At 65.0% G+C, this 17,480-nt stretch overlaps 2 protein-coding genes across 2 annotated transcripts; one reads left to right on the top strand and one right to left on the bottom strand.

Moving 5' to 3' along the window:
- The first annotated feature begins 2 nt into the window (after nt 1-2).
- Nucleotides 3-1,209, top strand: HYPK (huntingtin interacting protein K). Its single transcript, XM_072871063.1, has 4 exons — nt 3-298; nt 473-528; nt 783-834; nt 1,021-1,209. Exons 1-4 carry the CDS (start codon nt 113-115, stop codon nt 1,114-1,116), a joined length of 390 nt encoding a protein of 129 aa, XP_072727164.1. The 5' UTR covers nt 3-112; the 3' UTR covers nt 1,117-1,209.
- A 667-nt stretch (nt 1,210-1,876) lies between these two features.
- On the bottom strand, nt 1,877-6,243 carry MFAP1 (microfibril associated protein 1). The gene is made up of 9 exons (XM_072870511.1): nt 6,050-6,243; nt 5,732-5,951; nt 5,290-5,419; nt 4,794-4,981; nt 4,170-4,278; nt 3,933-4,093; nt 3,510-3,669; nt 2,712-2,801; nt 1,877-2,587 (listed from the first exon to the last, which is right to left on the bottom strand). Exons 1-9 carry the CDS (start codon nt 6,126-6,128, stop codon nt 2,405-2,407), a joined length of 1,320 nt encoding a protein of 439 aa, XP_072726612.1. The 5' UTR covers nt 6,129-6,243; the 3' UTR covers nt 1,877-2,404.
- Between the last annotated feature and the right edge of the window lie 11,237 nt (nt 6,244-17,480).

Below are 17,480 nucleotides of genomic sequence, written 5' to 3' on the forward strand. Positions count from 1 at the left end.
CCGCCCCCGCCCCCGCCGCCGCTCTGGCCCGCCGGCGCGCGCCGCTCGCTGGTTCCGGCGGCGGCACGTGCCCGGAAGCGGAGCGGGGAGCGGCGGCGGCGGCGGCGGCGGGATGGCGGCGGAGGGGGACGTGGAGCTGGAGCTGGAGACGGAGCCCAACGGCTCCGGCGGCGGCGGCGATGGGGCGGGCGGGCGCGCGGCCGAGAAGCCGCGGAAGCACGACAGCGGCGCGGCGGACCTGGAGCGCGTCACGGACTACGCGGAGGAGAAGGAGATCCAGAGCTCCAACCTGGAGACGGTGCGGCGGGGCGGGCCGCGGCGGGCGGGGGGGGGGGCCGGGCCGGGCCGGGCCGGGCCCTGAGCGCCGCGCCCGCACGGCAGCCGCGGTGCCCGTCCCGGTGCCCGTCCCGCCGGGCCGCGGCGCTGACCCGCCCGGTGCTGCGCAGCGCGGTGACTGCGCTCGTCCTGGCAGGCCATGTCGGTGATCGGAGACCGGAGGTCCCGGGAGCAGAAAGCAAAGCAGGAGAGGTAACTGCCCGCGCCCGCGCGGGGCTCTGGGCAGCGGCCGGTCCGGCCCCGTCCCGCCCCTCGGAACCCGGGCCGGGCCCCGGCCCGCGGCTTCCCCGTCCGAGTCCCCGTCCCCGTCCCCCCGCCTTCCCCGGGAGCCGGGACGGGCGCCCGGCCTCCTCCCCGAGCACGGCCCGCCCCGCCGAGGGGGCGCCGGGGCAGTGACCGGCGGGGGGGGCTGCCGGTCACCGGGGTCGGCCTGGCTCCTGCCGCAGGGAGAAGGAACTGGCGAAGGTGACCATCAAGAAGGAGGACCTGGAGCTGATCGTGAGTAGGGGCGGGGGCGCGTCCCAAACCTCGGCTGCTGCCGGCGTCCGCTCACCGAAACCGCACCGCGGGACGGGGCTGGGGCCGGGCGGGTGCTGGGGCCGGCGGCCCCCGCTGCCGACCCCCCGCCCGGCCCGCGACACCGTTCTGCCGCCGCTGCCCGGGGCCGCGGCCGTTTCCCTGCAGATGACGGAGATGGAGATCTCGCGGGCAGCCGCGGAGCGCAGCCTGCGGGAGCACATGGGGAACGTGGTGGAGGCGCTCATCACCCTCACCAACTGAGCGCCGGGCCCGCCGGACGAGCGCTCCCTCGCCGCACGCGGGGTTGGCCGGAGACGCAGTGTGTCACCGTACCCAATAAAGGCAGCGGTGGGAGCGGGCTGTCGCTGTGGTCCGTGCGGCGCCAGGTGCCTGCCCCTGCCCGGCGGGTCCCGAAGGGCACGCGGTGCTGATGAGCGGGGCCCGGCCTGCGGGAAGACGTGCGGCATCGTGCTGGCAGCGCCCGGGCATCCTGCGACCGGAGCAGGACGAGGCGACCTGCCCGAGCACTGAGGCGTGCTGTTCTTCCCGCTTTTAACCTCACCCTCCCCCCCCGCCTTGTTCTGGACAGCAGCGGCTCCTGTCACTCCCCTGTCCCTGCTCAGGCGCTGGCCGGTGCACCCAAGGTCTGGCAGGGGAACGCTGCGCCAGCCCTTCCCGCCTGGTGGCTGTGACCACACAGGTGGCTGTGACCAGAGGCCCGGGCAGAGCCCCCCCCCCCACACCCCCGACTACTGCGAGCGCTTGGGCTCTAGAAATGCGAGGAGCTTCGTTAACGGCGGCTGCGGGGCTGTGCCGTGTCCCAGGAGCTGCAGCAGACACCTTGTGTCTCCCCTCCTCGGCCCCAGGGCGAGGGAGCAGCAGCGAGCCGGGCACGGTGACAGCTGCCCTCACACACCCTGCCCGGGCCGGTGCCCCCCGGGCTGTGCCAGCCTGTCCTGGCTCGCAGGAGGGCGCGGAACAGGACGGCCGCGTTCCACGACAACACGGCCCGAACGTGTAAGAAAACGACCGCTTTAATCAAACCGACCCCCCACCCCCCGCGCAGGTAGAAAAGCCAAGCCCTGCGGAACCAGGGTGAGGAGACGGGGTCACCGCTGTGCCACACCAAAAAAGGGCCCAGACTGGTAACGGGGAAAGTACAAGCGGCAGGGAGATGCTGTGGACCAGACAGTATAAAAGTCCGTTAATTCCTCCAAAAGTGGGTGTGCTGGAGCCGGGGGTGTTGCCGCGCTCCTGCGCGGCCCTGCCGGGCGCTGCTGAGGCTCTCAGGGCGGCTGCTGGTGGGACAGCGGCGTGGCCGCAGGCCTGGCCGGCACAGGTGGGCTGTTGTCCTCTGCAGCACCCAGGCAGGGAGCCCGCTGGGTCTCCGCAGCATGGGGAGCGAGACACCGCCTCGGCGGGGCAGGCATGGTACAGGGGCACAGAGGAAGGGCTCGTCACCGCACGTGTCCCGGCACAGCGCTGTGGCCCTTCTGTCCCTGCCCAGGCTCCCGGCAGCTGGCAGAGAAGCGCCCTCCTGCCCGCTCCCTTAAGTGGTTTTTCGCTTCTTGGCTGAGGGTCTCTCAAAGACGTCCCGTACACCCGCTGCTTTCTGCTTAAAGAACTTGGTGTTCTGCGCGCTCTCCTGGCCCCAGGCAGAGTCGAAGGAGGTGGTGTCCTGGTCCACCAAGTGCGTGTACTTCGTCCTCCCCGAGCGCCCGAAGTTCTTGACCTGGGGAGCAGAAAAGCTCGTGAGCAGCCGTCCAGGGAGGACGCAGGGACCTGCGGCTCTTCCCCCCCCAGCACACGAGCTCCTGCCCCCGCCGAGGAACCGTGACTCCAGCCAGCACGCCCACCTGCATGACTTTGGGGAGGATGGTCTTGTTGAAGTGGTCCTCGAGGGTCGGGGCGCTGAAGTCCCTCTTGTACACCTCCTCGTCCTCATCCTGCAGGCGAAGGACACATCTGCTCAGCCTGCAGGTTTCCAGCAAGCGCCAGCAGCCGGCAGAAGTGGGGGAGAGCCACTAGAAGGCCGTATCGCTGCTCTGCCGGAGGCTGCCACAGTGCTTGCAGTCCTATTAACCTACTGCTGAAGGTCGGGGACACGAGCGTTGTCCCCCAGGCCTGGCCCTGGTGGCCACCCTCACGTCCCCTCAGGCCACTTCTCCAGAGCCCAGGCCGTAGCTGGCTCGGTTCTGGCAGGGTCCCTCAGCCCAAACAGCAGCACGGGGACAGCTCTGCCGCTTCGGCTCCGTCTCAACTGGGAACCCTCAACCTAACGTGCTCTGGCAAGGCAGCGCAGGCCGGCTCCAGGAGGAACTGGGCCCGTCCCGCTCAGGCTCCAGAGGGCGGCTGCAGGCCAGCGCCTGGCAGGCTGCCGTGGTGTCACCGCTCCCCCTCTCCCGACCGCATCGGTGTCACCGCTCACCTTCTGCCACAAGAGCTGGCTGAGTTCAGATCACCTTGGTCACTTCAGTCCCCTGCTGCCCCCGAGGGCCGGCTCTTGTCCCAGGACACCCCCAGCCCAGGGCGCCGCGGGGGGAGGCTCCCCACAGGGAGAAGACGTCCCTGTGGTCTCGCACAGCCCCTCCGGTGCGCAGGCCCAGCCCCTGCTGCCAGCGCGGCCGTGCCCAGGCCCTCACAGCACCACTCACCATGAAGAAGGCGCCGCGGTGGTAGTACTTCTGCAGGAACTTGTATTTGCCCTTCACCGCCTTGTTGGTGATGACCTTGCCGTTGGCCCGAAGCTCGGCCCGGCGCTCCTCCTCCGTCAGGTTCCGCATGCGCTCGATCTCCGCCTTCTCCTTCTCCATGCTGGGCAGGAGAGAAACCCCTGAGACCCCGTGTCCCCCCAGCACCCTCCTGGACAGCTGCTGTCACCAGCTGCCGTCCCGTACATTTACTGACTCTAGGGAGCAGAGGCAGCCCGAGGGCGGGCAGAGAGGCTTTGGGCGCTTGGTCTGGCTAAGACCCTGCTGCCAAAGGGAACCCCGAGGAAGAGACGCCTCAACTGCCCACGAGCCTGCGGGGCTGGGGCTGCGAGCTCTCAGCCTCCTGTCTACACAGATGATACTTACGCTTCTCGTTCTTCACGGTCCCGTTTGATACGCTTCAGCTCACGTACTTTCCAGGCCTCGTACTCCTCCTCGTCGTTCTCATCATCTGTATCAAGTGCATCCAGTGCTGCCAGCGAGCGCTTGTTCTCCTCCAGCTCCTTCTTCGCTTCCTCTTCTACGATCTGCAGCAAGGAGCAAGCTAAGCTTGCTGCGGCGACTGCCGCCCCCCCGCGCGACACCCAGCCCGTCCCTCGGCACCTTGAGCGTGTACTTGCGCCTCTCCTCCGCCAGCCTCTTTGCCTCCTGCTCCAGCTCCTTCTGCTTCAAGGCTTCTGCTTCTCGCTCCTGAACGGTGATCCGGTCCTTCCTGCAGGCAGGGACCACAACAGCCTTCAGCCTTTCCGTGAGCCAGCGCAGCCACTCGGCTCCTCGCAGACTTCTCCCCCTCCTGCACCACAGCCGCTTTCAGCCTTCGTGGGCCCATCTCCAAGGATGGGCTGAGTCCCAGGGCTCTCCCTTTCTGGCATTGCCCATGCCGGGGCTACCACACCGTTCCCCTACAGCTGCAGGCGCGCACACGAGCGATGGGAGACCAAGCCACCAGCTGCGGGTCACGGCCTGCCGACGGCTTCTCTTTGCCACCGTACGACAGTTGCCCGAGGGCTCTGGTCAGACTCTGCTGTGACTTCGACCCACCCTGATCCTTCAGTGACCGACGCAGCTGACGAGGGGCTGCCAGTGCAGGGATCGCCCCTCGCTCCCCCCCGGGGAGGCAAACCGCCGCCCCACGGCAAGGAAGAGGAGAGCACGGCAGCCGTGTCTGCTCGGCCCCCAGCTCCCGTGTCCTCGCCCAGGGCTGACCCACGCGGCCGCGTCACCCACTTGCGGATGAAGACAGGTTTGAGACGCGGCTCCATTTCATCCTCGCTGTCCGTGTACTCCTCGTACTCAGACTCTGACTCGGACTCTTCTCCGGATCGACCCTCGTCTTCCAGCTCCATCACTTCCATCTCCTCGGTTTTCCTCTCCTGTGCTCGCTGACGCATCATCCCGCGCCGACGCTCGATCTCCTAACGGAGACAAACGCGGAGGAGTCAGAGGACCGGCCCCGCTACCGCTTCCCTCTCACTCCCCCGTCCAAAACAGGCAATGTCTGGAGTGTTGGTTACAAGACGATACACCCGTCCCTCCGGGCGCAGGGTGGCCTCTCCCGGTGTCCCATCCCGCGCAAGAGGACGGTACCCCACGAGTTAAGTCACGGCCAGCCGTGACTCTTGTCCAGCTCCCGCAGACAGCCCACACGTCCGTGCAAAAGGCAGTTCCAGCCTGTGCCATTCAGGGGCCTCCCTAGCCCCGTTAGTCAGCTCTGCAAGCGCACCTCATCATCAATCTCTTCCTCCTCCTCTTCGCTGGTGTCTTCCCGCTCCAGCCGCCAAGCTTCCCCCTCCACCTCTGAATCACTTTCTCCAACCACTTCAGGCTCCACGATTTTACGGTGTCTTGCCAGCCTGCAACAGACCCCAATTAAATGACGGCACTTCAAAGTAAAGAGCCTGCAAGCAGTTAACTGTTTGTGAATCGTTCCTAATGAGGCCGTGGTAAACGCTGGAACTGCCGAGCACGGCAGGCCCCACGCGTTCTTTCCCAGGAAGCTGTCCGTGCTCTGAGCAGGAAGCCTCCCCGTTACCGGGACCGAAAGCAGCAGCTCCGCGGCAGGAGGCGAACGGCACTCGGTTACTCCCTGCCCGGAGCATACTTCACGAGACACCGTCCCTTCCCACTGCCCTGAGCCTCAGCACGCTGCACTGATCAGCACTCACCGCTCCTCCACATCTTCGGCGATGCGGTTCTGGAGCCGCCGGAGCCGGGGGTCGTTGGCGAGCTCCTCCTCCTGCTCCTCGGGCTCCACCTCCTGCTCCTTCGCCTTCTTGATGAACTGGAACTCCTCGTCCTCCTCCTCCGAGGACTCCATGGGCGCATAGTCGGGCCGCTTCCCCGACACGTACCGCTTCACCTTCACCTTCTCCATGGAGAGCTCCCCTAGGGGCGCCCGGGCCGTCACCAGGGGCCCCGCGCCCGGGCCCGCGTCCCCCCGCCGCCACGGCTGGGCCGGCCCCGGCCGCGGCCCCCCCACTCACCCTTCTCGTTGCGGACGGGCACGGCGCCCGCCGTGGACTGGATCGGCGGCTGCTTCATGAGGGCGCTGGGGACCGACATGGTGGCGGCGGGGCCGGGGCCGGGACAGGCCGGGCCGGGGTCGAGCAGTGGCCGCTGACAACGGCTCCTCGCAGCCGCTCACCCGGAACGGGAACCGCGCCCCCACTTCCGCCGGAAGCGGAACTCGCCGCGAGTGACCGGAAGTGATGCTGGGTGTATGGGGTTACTTCCGGGGCGCCGCACGGCACTCCGGGCGGTGGCGGCTCCGGGCGGGGGCGGGGCCCGGGCCCGGTGCGGGCCGTGCCGTGCCGTGCCGTGCCGTGCCGTGCCGTGCCGTGCCGTGCCCTCGCGCCCTCGGCCGGGCTCGTCCTGCGCGGAGCCGGTGGCGGCCTCGGCCGGGCCCGCGGCGGGAGATGGGAGATGGGAGACGGGAGATGTCCCGCCCCGGCGCGGGGTGGCGGCGGGGAGCTCCCGCCCCGGCGGCGGCAGCGCTCTGCCCCGCGCAGCCCGCGGTTCGGCACCCAGCCCGGGTCACGGCTGCGGGCCCTGAAGCCGCGCCTGAGCCCCGCACTCGGGCCGGTGGCGGCCGGTCGCTCCGGGCCCCCGCCCCGGCCGGGGCAGGTTCCTTTCCCTTACGCAGCGGTGCGGTTTTTCTGCCGTCCACCGGGGCGCTGGGGCGAGGCGCCGGCGGAGCCGTCGCCGGAGGGAAAGGCCGTCGCGCGCCAGTCGCGGTTCCTACCCGGTCGGGCAGGTTCCCGCTGGCCGGCCAGAGGGGCCTGGCCCCGGCCCTGGCCTCCCGCGTGGGGCGCGGCCCGCCAGGGCCTCCCGCTGCGTCTGACCGGTGCCGTGGCGGCCGGCGGCGCTGGCTGTAGAGCCCCGGCCGTCGCCTGTTGTTGCCCTCGTGGGTATGGAGGCGTTTACCCGGGTGCTCGCTCTGCACCACGCACAGCGCGGCATGTTGGGGGGGCACCAAGCCAGCGAGGGTCGTGGTGCCTCCCCGGCTGCCAGCCGGCCCACGGGCAGGGAGGGGATCGTCCCCTGCCGCGACCCCTGTGCCCTCCTCCGGTGCCGAGGCAAGCAGCTCTGGTGCCGGCAGGACCCGCGGCAGAGCGCGCCAGCGCGGTGCGCAGGGGGGTTTCCTGAACCGGGGCAACCTCGGGGGAGCAGAGAGAGCGCCCAGGAGCCTGCAGCTCACGCGACAGCGGCTGAGGAGACCCGGGCAGGGCCAGGAGCAGCCGCAGCCGAGGCCCCCGCACATATAGAAGGAGCGCTCAGGGAGCGCTGCAACCAGGAGCGCCGCCAACGGTGCGGGCAAACGGGGCGTGGCACGTCAGCAAGGGCATGGTGCAGCCGTGGGCGTGGCAGTTTGCATGACAGTTGCGTGGAAGGGTGCACAGGAAGGGCGCTGAAGCTCTGCCAGCTCAACCAGGGAGCAACGGTATCCAGCCGGCAGAGAGCCATGGCCTCTCCGAGCTCTGCACCCCCCACGAGCGATGCAGCTCCCAGACAGAGCTCCGGTGGGAGCACGCTGCCGGCCAGGTGTCGGGGTGCAGTCGGGGTGCAGGGTGTGCCCTGCCCTTACGCCAGGACGGACGGCAGCAGCGAGCGCGCCCGTGGGAGGTGCGCCCAAGTAGAGGAACTGCTCCGCTTAGTGACTGAGCTCCGGGAGGAGGCGAGTAGGCTGAGGAGTGTCAGGGAGTGTGAGGGAGAGATGGACTGCTGGAGTCGCGCCCTGCCTTCCCTGAGACAGGCCCAAAGGCAGACGGGACACATGACACGGAGGATCCCCTGTCCTCGTTCTGCCTGGCTGAACGCAGTGACTGAAGGGATGGGGCAATGGCAACGAGTTCCTGCCCAGCGCAGCAGGCGCGTCTCCTCCGTGACCGCCCCACCGTCCCAGGTGCCCTTGCGTAATAGCTACGAGGCTCTGCAAGTGGAACCAAACAATGACGAGGACGATGGTTCATCTAGCTTGGAGGCGTCACCAAGGTTAAGTCAGTCTACGCCCTGCGTCAAAACCACTTCCATAAAGAAAAAAGATGCGTCATTGTCATAGGAGGCTCCCTTCTGAAGGGAACAGAAGGCCCAATACGCAGATGGACCCACTTAGGAAAGTCAGCTGCCTCCCTGGGGTCTGGGTTAAAGAGGTGAAGAGAAAGCTTCCCGCCCTGGGATGGCCCGCAGATTATTATCCATTATTGATTTTTCAGGGAGGCAGCAATGACATTGCAATAAGTCCGAGGGCAATCAGGAGAGACGTCAGGGCCTTGGGATGACTGGTTAAGGGGTCAGGAGCACAGGTAGTATTCTCCTCTGTCCTTCCAGTTGCAGGGAATGACGAGGGAAGAAACAGGAAGAGCTGGGAGATCAATACCTGGCTCCGAGCCTGGTGTCACCGGCAGAATTTTGGTTTTTTTGATCATGGGCTGGTCTACGCACCACCAGGCCTGCTGGCGACAGACGGGGTGCACCTGTCTCAAAGGGGAAAAGGGTCTTTGCACGGGACTTGGCAGGGCTCGTTGAAAGAGCTTTAAACTGGATTTGAGGGGGGAAAGGGATAAAACCAGGCTCGCTAGAGATAAGCCTGGGGGTGGCACGCCGATGTTTGAGGGACGGTGTGCTAGCAAGGCCCTTCGGTCTGCCGTCTCAGTGGAGGCAGGGGATGGAGATCCATGCGGCAGCAAAGACAAAAGGGTTGTGGGTGTGTTAGAAACCATGGAAGAGCCTGAGAACGGTCACGTAGGAATTGGGGCTTCTCTCCCCAAAAGGTGGCGGGATCAATAGCCCAACTGAAGTGCATCTACACCAACGCAAACAGCATGGGCAGCAAACAGGAGGAGCTGGAAGCCATTGTGCAGCAGGAAAACTGTGATATGGTTGCCATCATGGAAGCATGGTGGGATGACTGGCACAACTGGAGTGCCGCAATGGATGGCTAGAAACTCTTCAGAAGGGAGAGGCAAGGCAGGAGAGGCGGTGGGGTAGCCCTGTACATTAGGGAGTGCTTTGATTGTCCAGAGCTCAATGACGGTGACGATAGGGTTGAGTGTTGATGGGTAAGAATCGAGGGGAAGGCCAGCCAGGCAGGTATCGTGGTGGGAGTCTGTTGTAGACCACCCGACCAGGATGAAGAGGCAGATTAAATATTCTGTAAGCAGCTGGGGGAAGTCTCACGATCACTAGCCCTTGTTCTCCTGGGGGACTTCAACTTACCAGATGTCTGCTGGAGATACAATACAGCAGAGAGGAAACAGTCTAGGAGGTTCCTGGAGTGTGTGGCAGAGACGTTCCTGACACAGCCGATGGGTGAGCCAGCTAGGGACGGCGCCCGCTGGAGCTGTTTGTGAACAGAGAAGGACTTGTGGGTGATGTGACGGTTGGAGGCCGTCTTGGGCACAGCGATCACAAAAGGATAGTTTTTGATTCTTGAAGAAGTAAGGGGGGGGGTCAGCAGAACTGCCAGCTTGGACTTCTGGAGGGCAGACTTTGGCCTGTTTAGGGGTCTGGTTGACAGAGTCCCTTGGGAGGCAGTCCCAAAGGGCAAAGGGGTCCAGGAAGGCTGGACATTCTTCAAGAAGGACATCTTCAAGGCACAGGAGCAGGCTGTCCCCATGTGCCAAAAGATGAGCCGGTGAGGAAGAAGACCGGCCTGGCTGATCAGAGAGCTTTGGCTGGAACTCAGGAAAAACAGGAGAGTTTATGACCTTTGGAAGAAGGGGCGGGGAACTCAGGAGGACTACAAGGATGTCGTGAGGTTATGCAGGGAGAAAATGAGAAGGGCCAAAGCCCAGCTAGAACTTAATCTGGCTACTGCCATAAAAGACAGTAAAAAATGTTTCTATAAATACATTAGCAACAAAAGGAGGGCTAAGGAGAATCTCCATCCTTTATTGGATGTGGGGGGAAACACAGTGACAAAGGATGAGGAAAAGGCTGAGGTACTCAGTGCCTTCTTTGCCTCAGCCTTTAACAGTAAGACCAGTTGTTCTCCGGGTACCCAGCCCCCTGAGCTGGCAGCCAGGGACGGGGAGCAGAATGAAGCCCCCGTAACCCAAGGGGAGATGGTTAGTGACCTGCTACACCACTTAGGCACACACAAGTCTGTGGGTCTGGGTGTACCCACCCAAGGGCACTGAGGGAGCTGGCGGAAGTGCTCACCAAGCCACTTTCAATCCTTTATCAGCAGTCCCGGCTAACTGGGGAGGTCCCAGTTGACTGGAGGTCAGCAAATGTGACGCCCATCGACAGGAGGGGCCAGAAGGAGGATCCGGGGAACTACAGGCCTGTCAGTCTGACCCCGATGCCGGGGAAGGTTATGGAGCAGATCATCCTGAGTGCCATCACACAGCACGTACAGGATAACCAGGGGATCAAGCCCAGCCAGCACGGGTTTAGGAAGGGCAGGTCCTGCTTGACCAACCTGATCTCCTTCTATGACAAGGTGACCCGCCTAGTGGATGAGGGGAAGGCTGTGGATGTTGTCTATCTAGACTTCAGTAAAGCCTTTGACACCATTTCCCACAGCTTTCTCCTGGAGAAACTGGCTGCTCATGGCTTGGACGGGCGTACGCTCCGCTGGGTAAAGAACTGGCTGATGGCTGGGCCCAAAGAGTGGTGGTGGATGGAGTTTACTCCAGTTGGCGGCCGGTCACGAGGGCTGTCCCCCAGGGCTCTGTGCTGGGGCCAGTTCTGTTTAATGTCTTTATCAATGATCTGGACGAGGGGATCGAGTGCACCCTCAGTCAGTTTGCAGATGGCACCAAGTTGTGTGGGAGTGTTGATCTGCTGGAGGGGAGGAAGGCTCTACAGAGGGACCTGGACAGGCTGGATCCATGGGCTGAGGCCAGTTGTATGGGGTTCAACAAGGCCAAGTGCAAGGTCCTGCACTTGGGCCACAGCAACCCCACGCAATGCTGCAGGCTTGGGGAAGAGTGGCTGGAAAGTTGCCTGGTGGAAAAGAACCTGGGTGTGTTGGTTGACAGCCGCCTGAATATGAGCCAGCAGTGTGCCCAGGTGGCCAAGAAAGCCAGTGGCATCCTGGCTTGTATCAGAAATAGTGTGGCCAGCAGGAGTAGGACAGTGATCGTGCCCCTGTACTCAGCACTGGTGAGGCTGCACCTCGAATGCTGTGTTCAGTGTTGGGCCCCTCACTCCAAGAGAGACATGGAGGGGCTGGAGCGTGTCCAGAGAAGGGCAACGGAGCTGGGGAAGGGTCTGGAGCACAAGGCTGATGGGGAGCGGCTGAGGGACCTGGGCTTGTTCAGCCTGGAGAGAAGGAGGCTGAGGGGAGACCTCATCGCTCCCTACAGCTGCCTGACAGGAGGGTGTAGAGAGGTGGGGTCGGTCTCTTCTCCCAGGTAACAAGCGATAGGACGAGAGGAAACGGCCTCAAGTTGCGTCAGGGGAGGTTTAGACTGGATTAGGAAAAAGTTCTTCACTGGAAGGGTTATCAAGCACTGGCACAGGCTGCCCAGGGCAGTGGTGGAGTCCCCATCCCTGGAGGGATTTAAAAGCTGTGTAGATGTGGTGCTTAGAGACACAGTGTAGTGGTGGGCTTGGCAGTGCTGGGTTAACGGTTGGACTTGGTGATCTTAGAGGTCTTTTCCAACCTAAACAATTCTATGATTCCCCCTTCGTGTGGGGCTGGGGTGGAAGTGACAAACCGCGGAGGCTGAGCCGGCCACTGCTGGTACGGCCACCTGGACACCGAGTGCTCAGCGTCTTGGTGGTGCCATCGCCGTCACGCCCGCGGGGCCTTGCCAGGCTGTGGGACGTGTCCTGCGCTTGGCAGGGTTGCCGAATTCCTCCTGACACAGCCTGGGAAAACCACTGCTCCCTTGGTGCACAGTGGGGCCCGGTGGCAGAGCCGCCAGTGGGTCTGCGCTGCACCCACGGCCCACAGCGCTGCCCTCGGGGCAGAGCTGGAGCTGGCTGGTCGTGGCTGCCGCCTCCGCCAGCCAGAGCCGAGCCCCGGCCCTCCTGCTCTGCCCGCTGACAGCCGGCCCTACCAAGCCCCAGCGCTGCCGCCTGTCCCACCGCTGCCGTGTGTCCCACCGCAGCCGGCGGGATGGCCGGTGCCGGGAGGCAGGGCTGCTCCTGGCGCAGCAGGACCTTCCTGCCGTGCTGCGGTGCAGGGCCGGGGGAGCCCCTGGGCTTGCCGGTGGCGCTGGTGAGGTGACGGCGGTGGCATGTGTCGGGAAGGGCCGGGGCCACGGCTGCTTCGTGGCAGGCGCGAGGGGTTTTCCGTAAGCGGCCAGGTGCTGCCGGCGTCAGCACATGTCAACCTCTGAGGAGTGCGAGGTTTCACAGAGGAAAGTTGAGGGCAGAGCTGGGAGCGATTGGCTTGCGCGAGTTGCCCCCGCTCTGGCATCCAGCCACCGAAGATAAGTCATCTCTTGAAGTTGGGCAAAACTGTGTCACAAACCACCGGCAGCCACGTCTGCCATCCTGTGCTGCCTTCTCGAAAGAAAGGAAGAGGTTTTATCTTCCAGGAACTCTGCCTGGGTGAATCGGCCTGTGGCACCCTTCGGCAGGGGGATTTGGGAAGCAGAGGGGCCAGAGCCGTGCTTTAACCCTGTGCTGCCGGGTGCCTGCTCTGCCCTCACCGGAGCAGGTGCCGTCATGGCCGTGCAGTGGAGGCCGTGTGGGGCGAGGCCAGCGCTGGAGGGGGGCAGCCAGGAAACCCCAAAGCGAGTGTGCTTTTCCAGTTGGTGGGGTCAGCGCCGGAGCATGATCCCAAAGGAAGCGCAGGGAATTCTTTTCCTGTCGGTGTCCTTGGTTCTGGGATGGAAGATGTCCTCCTGGGAGGATCTAATTCAGCCAGTCTTGGGGGCAGACCCGATTCTCAGCAGCAGGACTGCCCCTGGTCTGGGTGCAGCTCCGCTGGGTTGGAGGGTCCCAGCGGTGGCTGCGGAGGTCCTGAGGCTGGCGTGAAGGCAGGCTCTCTCCTGGGGACTCTCCTCTCGCCCCGGCACCTCTGCGGGCCGGGGCCGGGCGGATGCAGTCGGGTAACGGCGATCCTGCCGGGCTGCGGGCGGGGGGTGGCTGTCCCAGGCACGGGGGGGCAGGCGGACCCAGCCCCTCGCAGCGCTGCGCCCGGGTGTCCTGGGCTCGGTTCTTGCTGGGGCGCTGGGGGAAGGCTCTCCCTGCAGCACCCTCCAGGAGCTGTCTCGGACAACCCTGTTTCCGCTGCCGAGCCCCAGGCAGAGCTGTGGGCTCTCCCCAGGGCCCCCCTGCTTCAGCGCGTCCTTGCGGCAGCTGGCACAGCCCCGCTAGAGCTGGGCAGGGAGGAGGGACGGGGTGTGCGGTGGGACCCCAGCGCCGCGGGGCGCTCTCAGTGCCCTGTAGCTTGTGGTTTGCCTTCGCAGCTGAGGCATTAGTAGCTTTATAATCCTATAGCAGCTGATGGTCCTCCCCAGCCTTGCCCAGGAATAAGCAAGAGCTCGTTCGGGTGTTTCTGGCCTTTATGCCAGGCGACAATTAGAGCTCCTTCTCTGCGTTCGGTCATCAGATGAGATATTAATCTTGAGGGTTATCACAGTGTGTTCCCACCTAATGAGTCCTGTGCCACCATGGCAAGGAGCGAGCTTCAACATATGACTCGGTGAAACAATTAGACGCACCGGTTTAAGGGAAGCTTGGGAGTTGCACACAAAGCACATAATGTCCCGCTCAGGTGAAGCAAAACTAAAGACTTCGGCAAACAGGGAAATGCTTTCACAGCCTGGCTCAGCTCTGTGACCGCAGGCGTTGGAGGCCGCGGTGAGAAGCGGTCCTCGGCCTGCAACGTGTCTTCACTGCCCCACGTCCCCTTGAGAGGCACAGCCAGGCTGGAGAAACCAAATGCTGGCGTTGCCCGAGCTGGCGGCAGGAGCCGTGGGGGGACCCAGCCCCGAGGTCTCCCCGGGCAGGGCCCCGTGGCGGTGCCCGTCGCGGCGCAGGGCGCACGGGGGTGTCGCGGCTCTGCACCTGCCCTTACCGGAGCCCCTGGGGACGTGGCGGACGGGCTGCCAGGAGCTGGTGTGGCTGAGGGCAGCCCCAGCCCCCTCTCCCAGCACGGCGGCCGCTGATGTGTCAGCCCTGCAGAGGCTTGGCAGCCGGCAGCCGGGCTGTGGCGGGGCGGGGGGCACTTCACGGGGCTAGCCCCCCCGTTCCCGGGGCGGTGCGAGGCCGTGTGAGGCTGGCAGCTGCTGGCGGGAGCGAGCCCAGAGCACGGCCAGCGCCCGGCACGGGCCGATCTGCTCTTCAGTGCTCTGCCAGCTTGCTGCTGGAGACCTGTGCCTGCCAGGCTTGGGGCTAGATTTGTGTGTCCGTGTCTGTAAGCACCCACCTCCCCAGCCCGCCGAGGCCCACGGGCAAACGGGGCTCTCGCTGAAGGGCCATGGGTGGGCTCTCCGCCTGGTGTTCCCTGCACGTGTGTACTTGTGTTCCGGTGCGTGTCACTTGTGTGGAGCCCGCCGAGTGCCGCAGGCACCTTACAGTGCTCGGGCCGGGCAAGGATGTCCCTGCACCTGCACGGCTGCAGTTGTAGGGGGACAGGCGATGGCGGGGTGCGACGCGCCGCAGCCCAGGGCAGGGGCAGTGCTGCGGCAGGCTGCGGGTCGATACCTTGGCAGTGTTATGGCTGCTGATGACAAAGTCAGAGGCAGATAAAGTTACAGAACCACCCTGAGCCGCTGCTGTTTGTGTCTGCAGCTGTACCGCAGGGCAAGGTCAGGGTGTTCGGGCTGGGCCTCGAGTCCCCTGCGTGTGACCACAGCGAGATGTTGTGTCTGGGAGCGTGGCTATGAATAGAGCCTCTCCAGCCAGCAGGACCCTGCGGGGCGCAGCTCCCGGCTGGGCCACGGCAGTCCCAGCTTCGGGGGCACCGGGACCTTCCGAGGAGCCTGGCGGTAGTGTCCAGAGGGGAGGGGAGGGGAGGGAGGGGAGGAGAGGGGCCGGAGAAACTCCAGGGAAAGGGGACTGCAGCCTGAGCTTCGGGAGAGAGCACAGGACGGGGGGCTGGGGAAACATCTGCAGCACAGCAGCGGGACTGGGGGCTTGCCCTGTGCCCGCAGGGGCATGGGGGGCAGAGCGGGTTGCTGTGCTCCAGGTAAACATTTCGTTACTGATTTGGTCCCTCTGGATGTCCTCTGCCTGCTGTTGCTGCCTCTTACTTGGTTTTCTCCGCTGTCTGTGAGGGCCCTCTGCCCTTTCTCTGCTGGTTCCCCACGCTGGTCTGCTTTCGCCCGCAGTGCGGTTGCTGCTGGGGAGCGGCGCTGCCGTGGTCCCGCTGCGTCCCCGAGCTCCCCCCAGGCTGGGGGTGCCTGCGGGCAGGGGTGCGGGCAGGGGTGCAGCCCGGTCGCTGCTCTGCCTCCCAGAAAGCTCGGGCAGATGGGCAGTTGCATCACTGTTGGCGCTTGTGCAATCTCTGCAACCCGAAAGCTGAAAATTGACCTGATTTTTCCATGAAAGTAGGTTTCCATTGATTGTTGTGTGCTGCCGGGCCACGGCACATAGCGTGCTTGGTGCGGAGGAGTGTGGGGGGGTCTCCCCACAGCCCCAGTGAGTAGTTTGGCCCCTGTGCCTACAGCGTGGGCTCCAGGGGACGCCACGGGACATGGCCTGGCAGGGCAGACTTCACGGGGAGCTGCCGGCTGGCTCACGGTAGCGCGCTGCCGGTGTGACGGCGCGCTGGAAGTTGCTGCACGGAGCAGCCCGCTCCTGGCCGTCTCCTGGAGCGCGCCGATGCCTCCAAGCAACGGCCAAGTCAGTTAAATGTCTAAGAGGAGGGTTCGTGGTCCTGGCAGAGGCGGCTGCAGTAGCTGCTTCACCCCCTCGCTGCCCCGTCGGCAGCTGACGAGGAGAGGGATGCCGAGCAGGCCTGCAATGTGTAGGGGGGACGGCAGCCGTTCAGACCCAGCCTGGCGGCCCTGCTCTCTGCTCCGTCTGCCGCCGACCCCGGCCCTGGGGAGCTGCTGGGAAAGCGGATCCCATTGACGTCCGTGGCTTTGTCCCACAGCCAGGTGCTCCCGGTTACAGGCGTTGTCTTTGGCAGGGGTGCGGGGTCAGCGTGCGGGTCTAAAGCCAATAGTTCATGTAAGAGAGAGGAGCTTCCTGCCTGCCTGCCTGCCTGCCCTGCGGCACCGAGATAAGCCGCGCTGACAAGGGCCCTTTGTCAGCTCCTCTCCCCAGCGTGACATGTCACAGGGGCCAGGTGCAACGGCTTGTCACCTGCCCCCGGCACAGCCACCAGCACCTAAACGAGGCATCTGAAGATAAGGTGTGCAGGCGGGGGCCGGGGGAGGCAGCCCGCCTACCGCCCTCTCTCCCACCCACCGGGCCAGAGTCCAGCTCAGGACCTGTCCCCAGCGCATGTATCGCCCGAATATCTCCGTGGGGCACTCCCGGCTCGGCTGCGCATCCAGGGGCTGCGGGGCCGGCCCGGGCTCGCCGGCCGCCAGGGACGACTCCTGACCAGGCCGCGGCGGCGTGGGGGTGAGCGCTGCATGACCCCGGGGTGCCGGGCCCCCCCCCGGGCTGTCCGGCGGGACCGTGGCCCCAGAGGGTGGTCCTGGGCTACCGCAGCCCCCACGGCAGGCAGCCCCCGGCGGCGGCTCTTGGGGCCGGATGCCGGGGTGAGCCCGGCCTGGAGTTGCCGCCCCTGGGTGACGCTGCAGCCAGGCGTCTGCCCTGCAAAACTAACCCAGTTTAACAGAGAAACCTGCCCTGTGCCAGGTTTTCTGGGCTGTTCTCAGCATCTCAGTTACCAAGGTGACTGTTTCCTGTGCGATTGCTAATGCTTCATGATCTTGATCATGATATCCGAGTGACTTCCTTTTCTCTGTAAGGAGCTGTAGGACCCGCTCCTACCCAGGGCTGCCCAGACCCCTTCCGAGGTGTGGAGGATTCAGGTCAGTTTGGGTTCTGCTGCTTCTGCTTTTTGCTCTTGACCCGGCTTTTGCATTGCTCTCGACACGGTCCCGTGCATGCGAGGGACAGGAGTGTATTGTTTTTTACGAATGACCGAAGCCGAGATGAGCCGCAATTCACTTCTCACCTTTTCTCCTTGGTGGAAGCCTCTCTCCTGAAACCTGAAACTGGGCTGATGGATTTTCCTTGTGTTGCTGCTTTCCAGACAGCTCCTCCGCCAGGCTGCTGCGCGCTGGCCCGGGGCTGCAGCCCCCGCGATAGGGACTTTGCGGGAAGGCCGGTGCCGCTCCCGTTGGCCTGGTTGAGGAACCCCCTGCTCCGGTGGCTGCCGGGGCTGGAACGGGCCGGTCTGGGTCGGCTCGCGTCCCGCCAGCCCCACGTCGCGGAGCAACCCCGCCGTCTGCTGCGCTGGGGGCGTGGGGACGCGAGACGAGGCGTCTTCTGGGTCCCCCACTCTGTGGGCGCCCTCGCACCCCTGGTCGGTGCCCGGGGCCCACGGGG

This window comes from Ciconia boyciana, chromosome 8 (genome assembly GCF_034638445.1).
Source record: "Ciconia boyciana chromosome 8, ASM3463844v1, whole genome shotgun sequence".
Taxonomy (NCBI): domain Eukaryota; kingdom Metazoa; phylum Chordata; class Aves; order Ciconiiformes; family Ciconiidae; genus Ciconia; species Ciconia boyciana.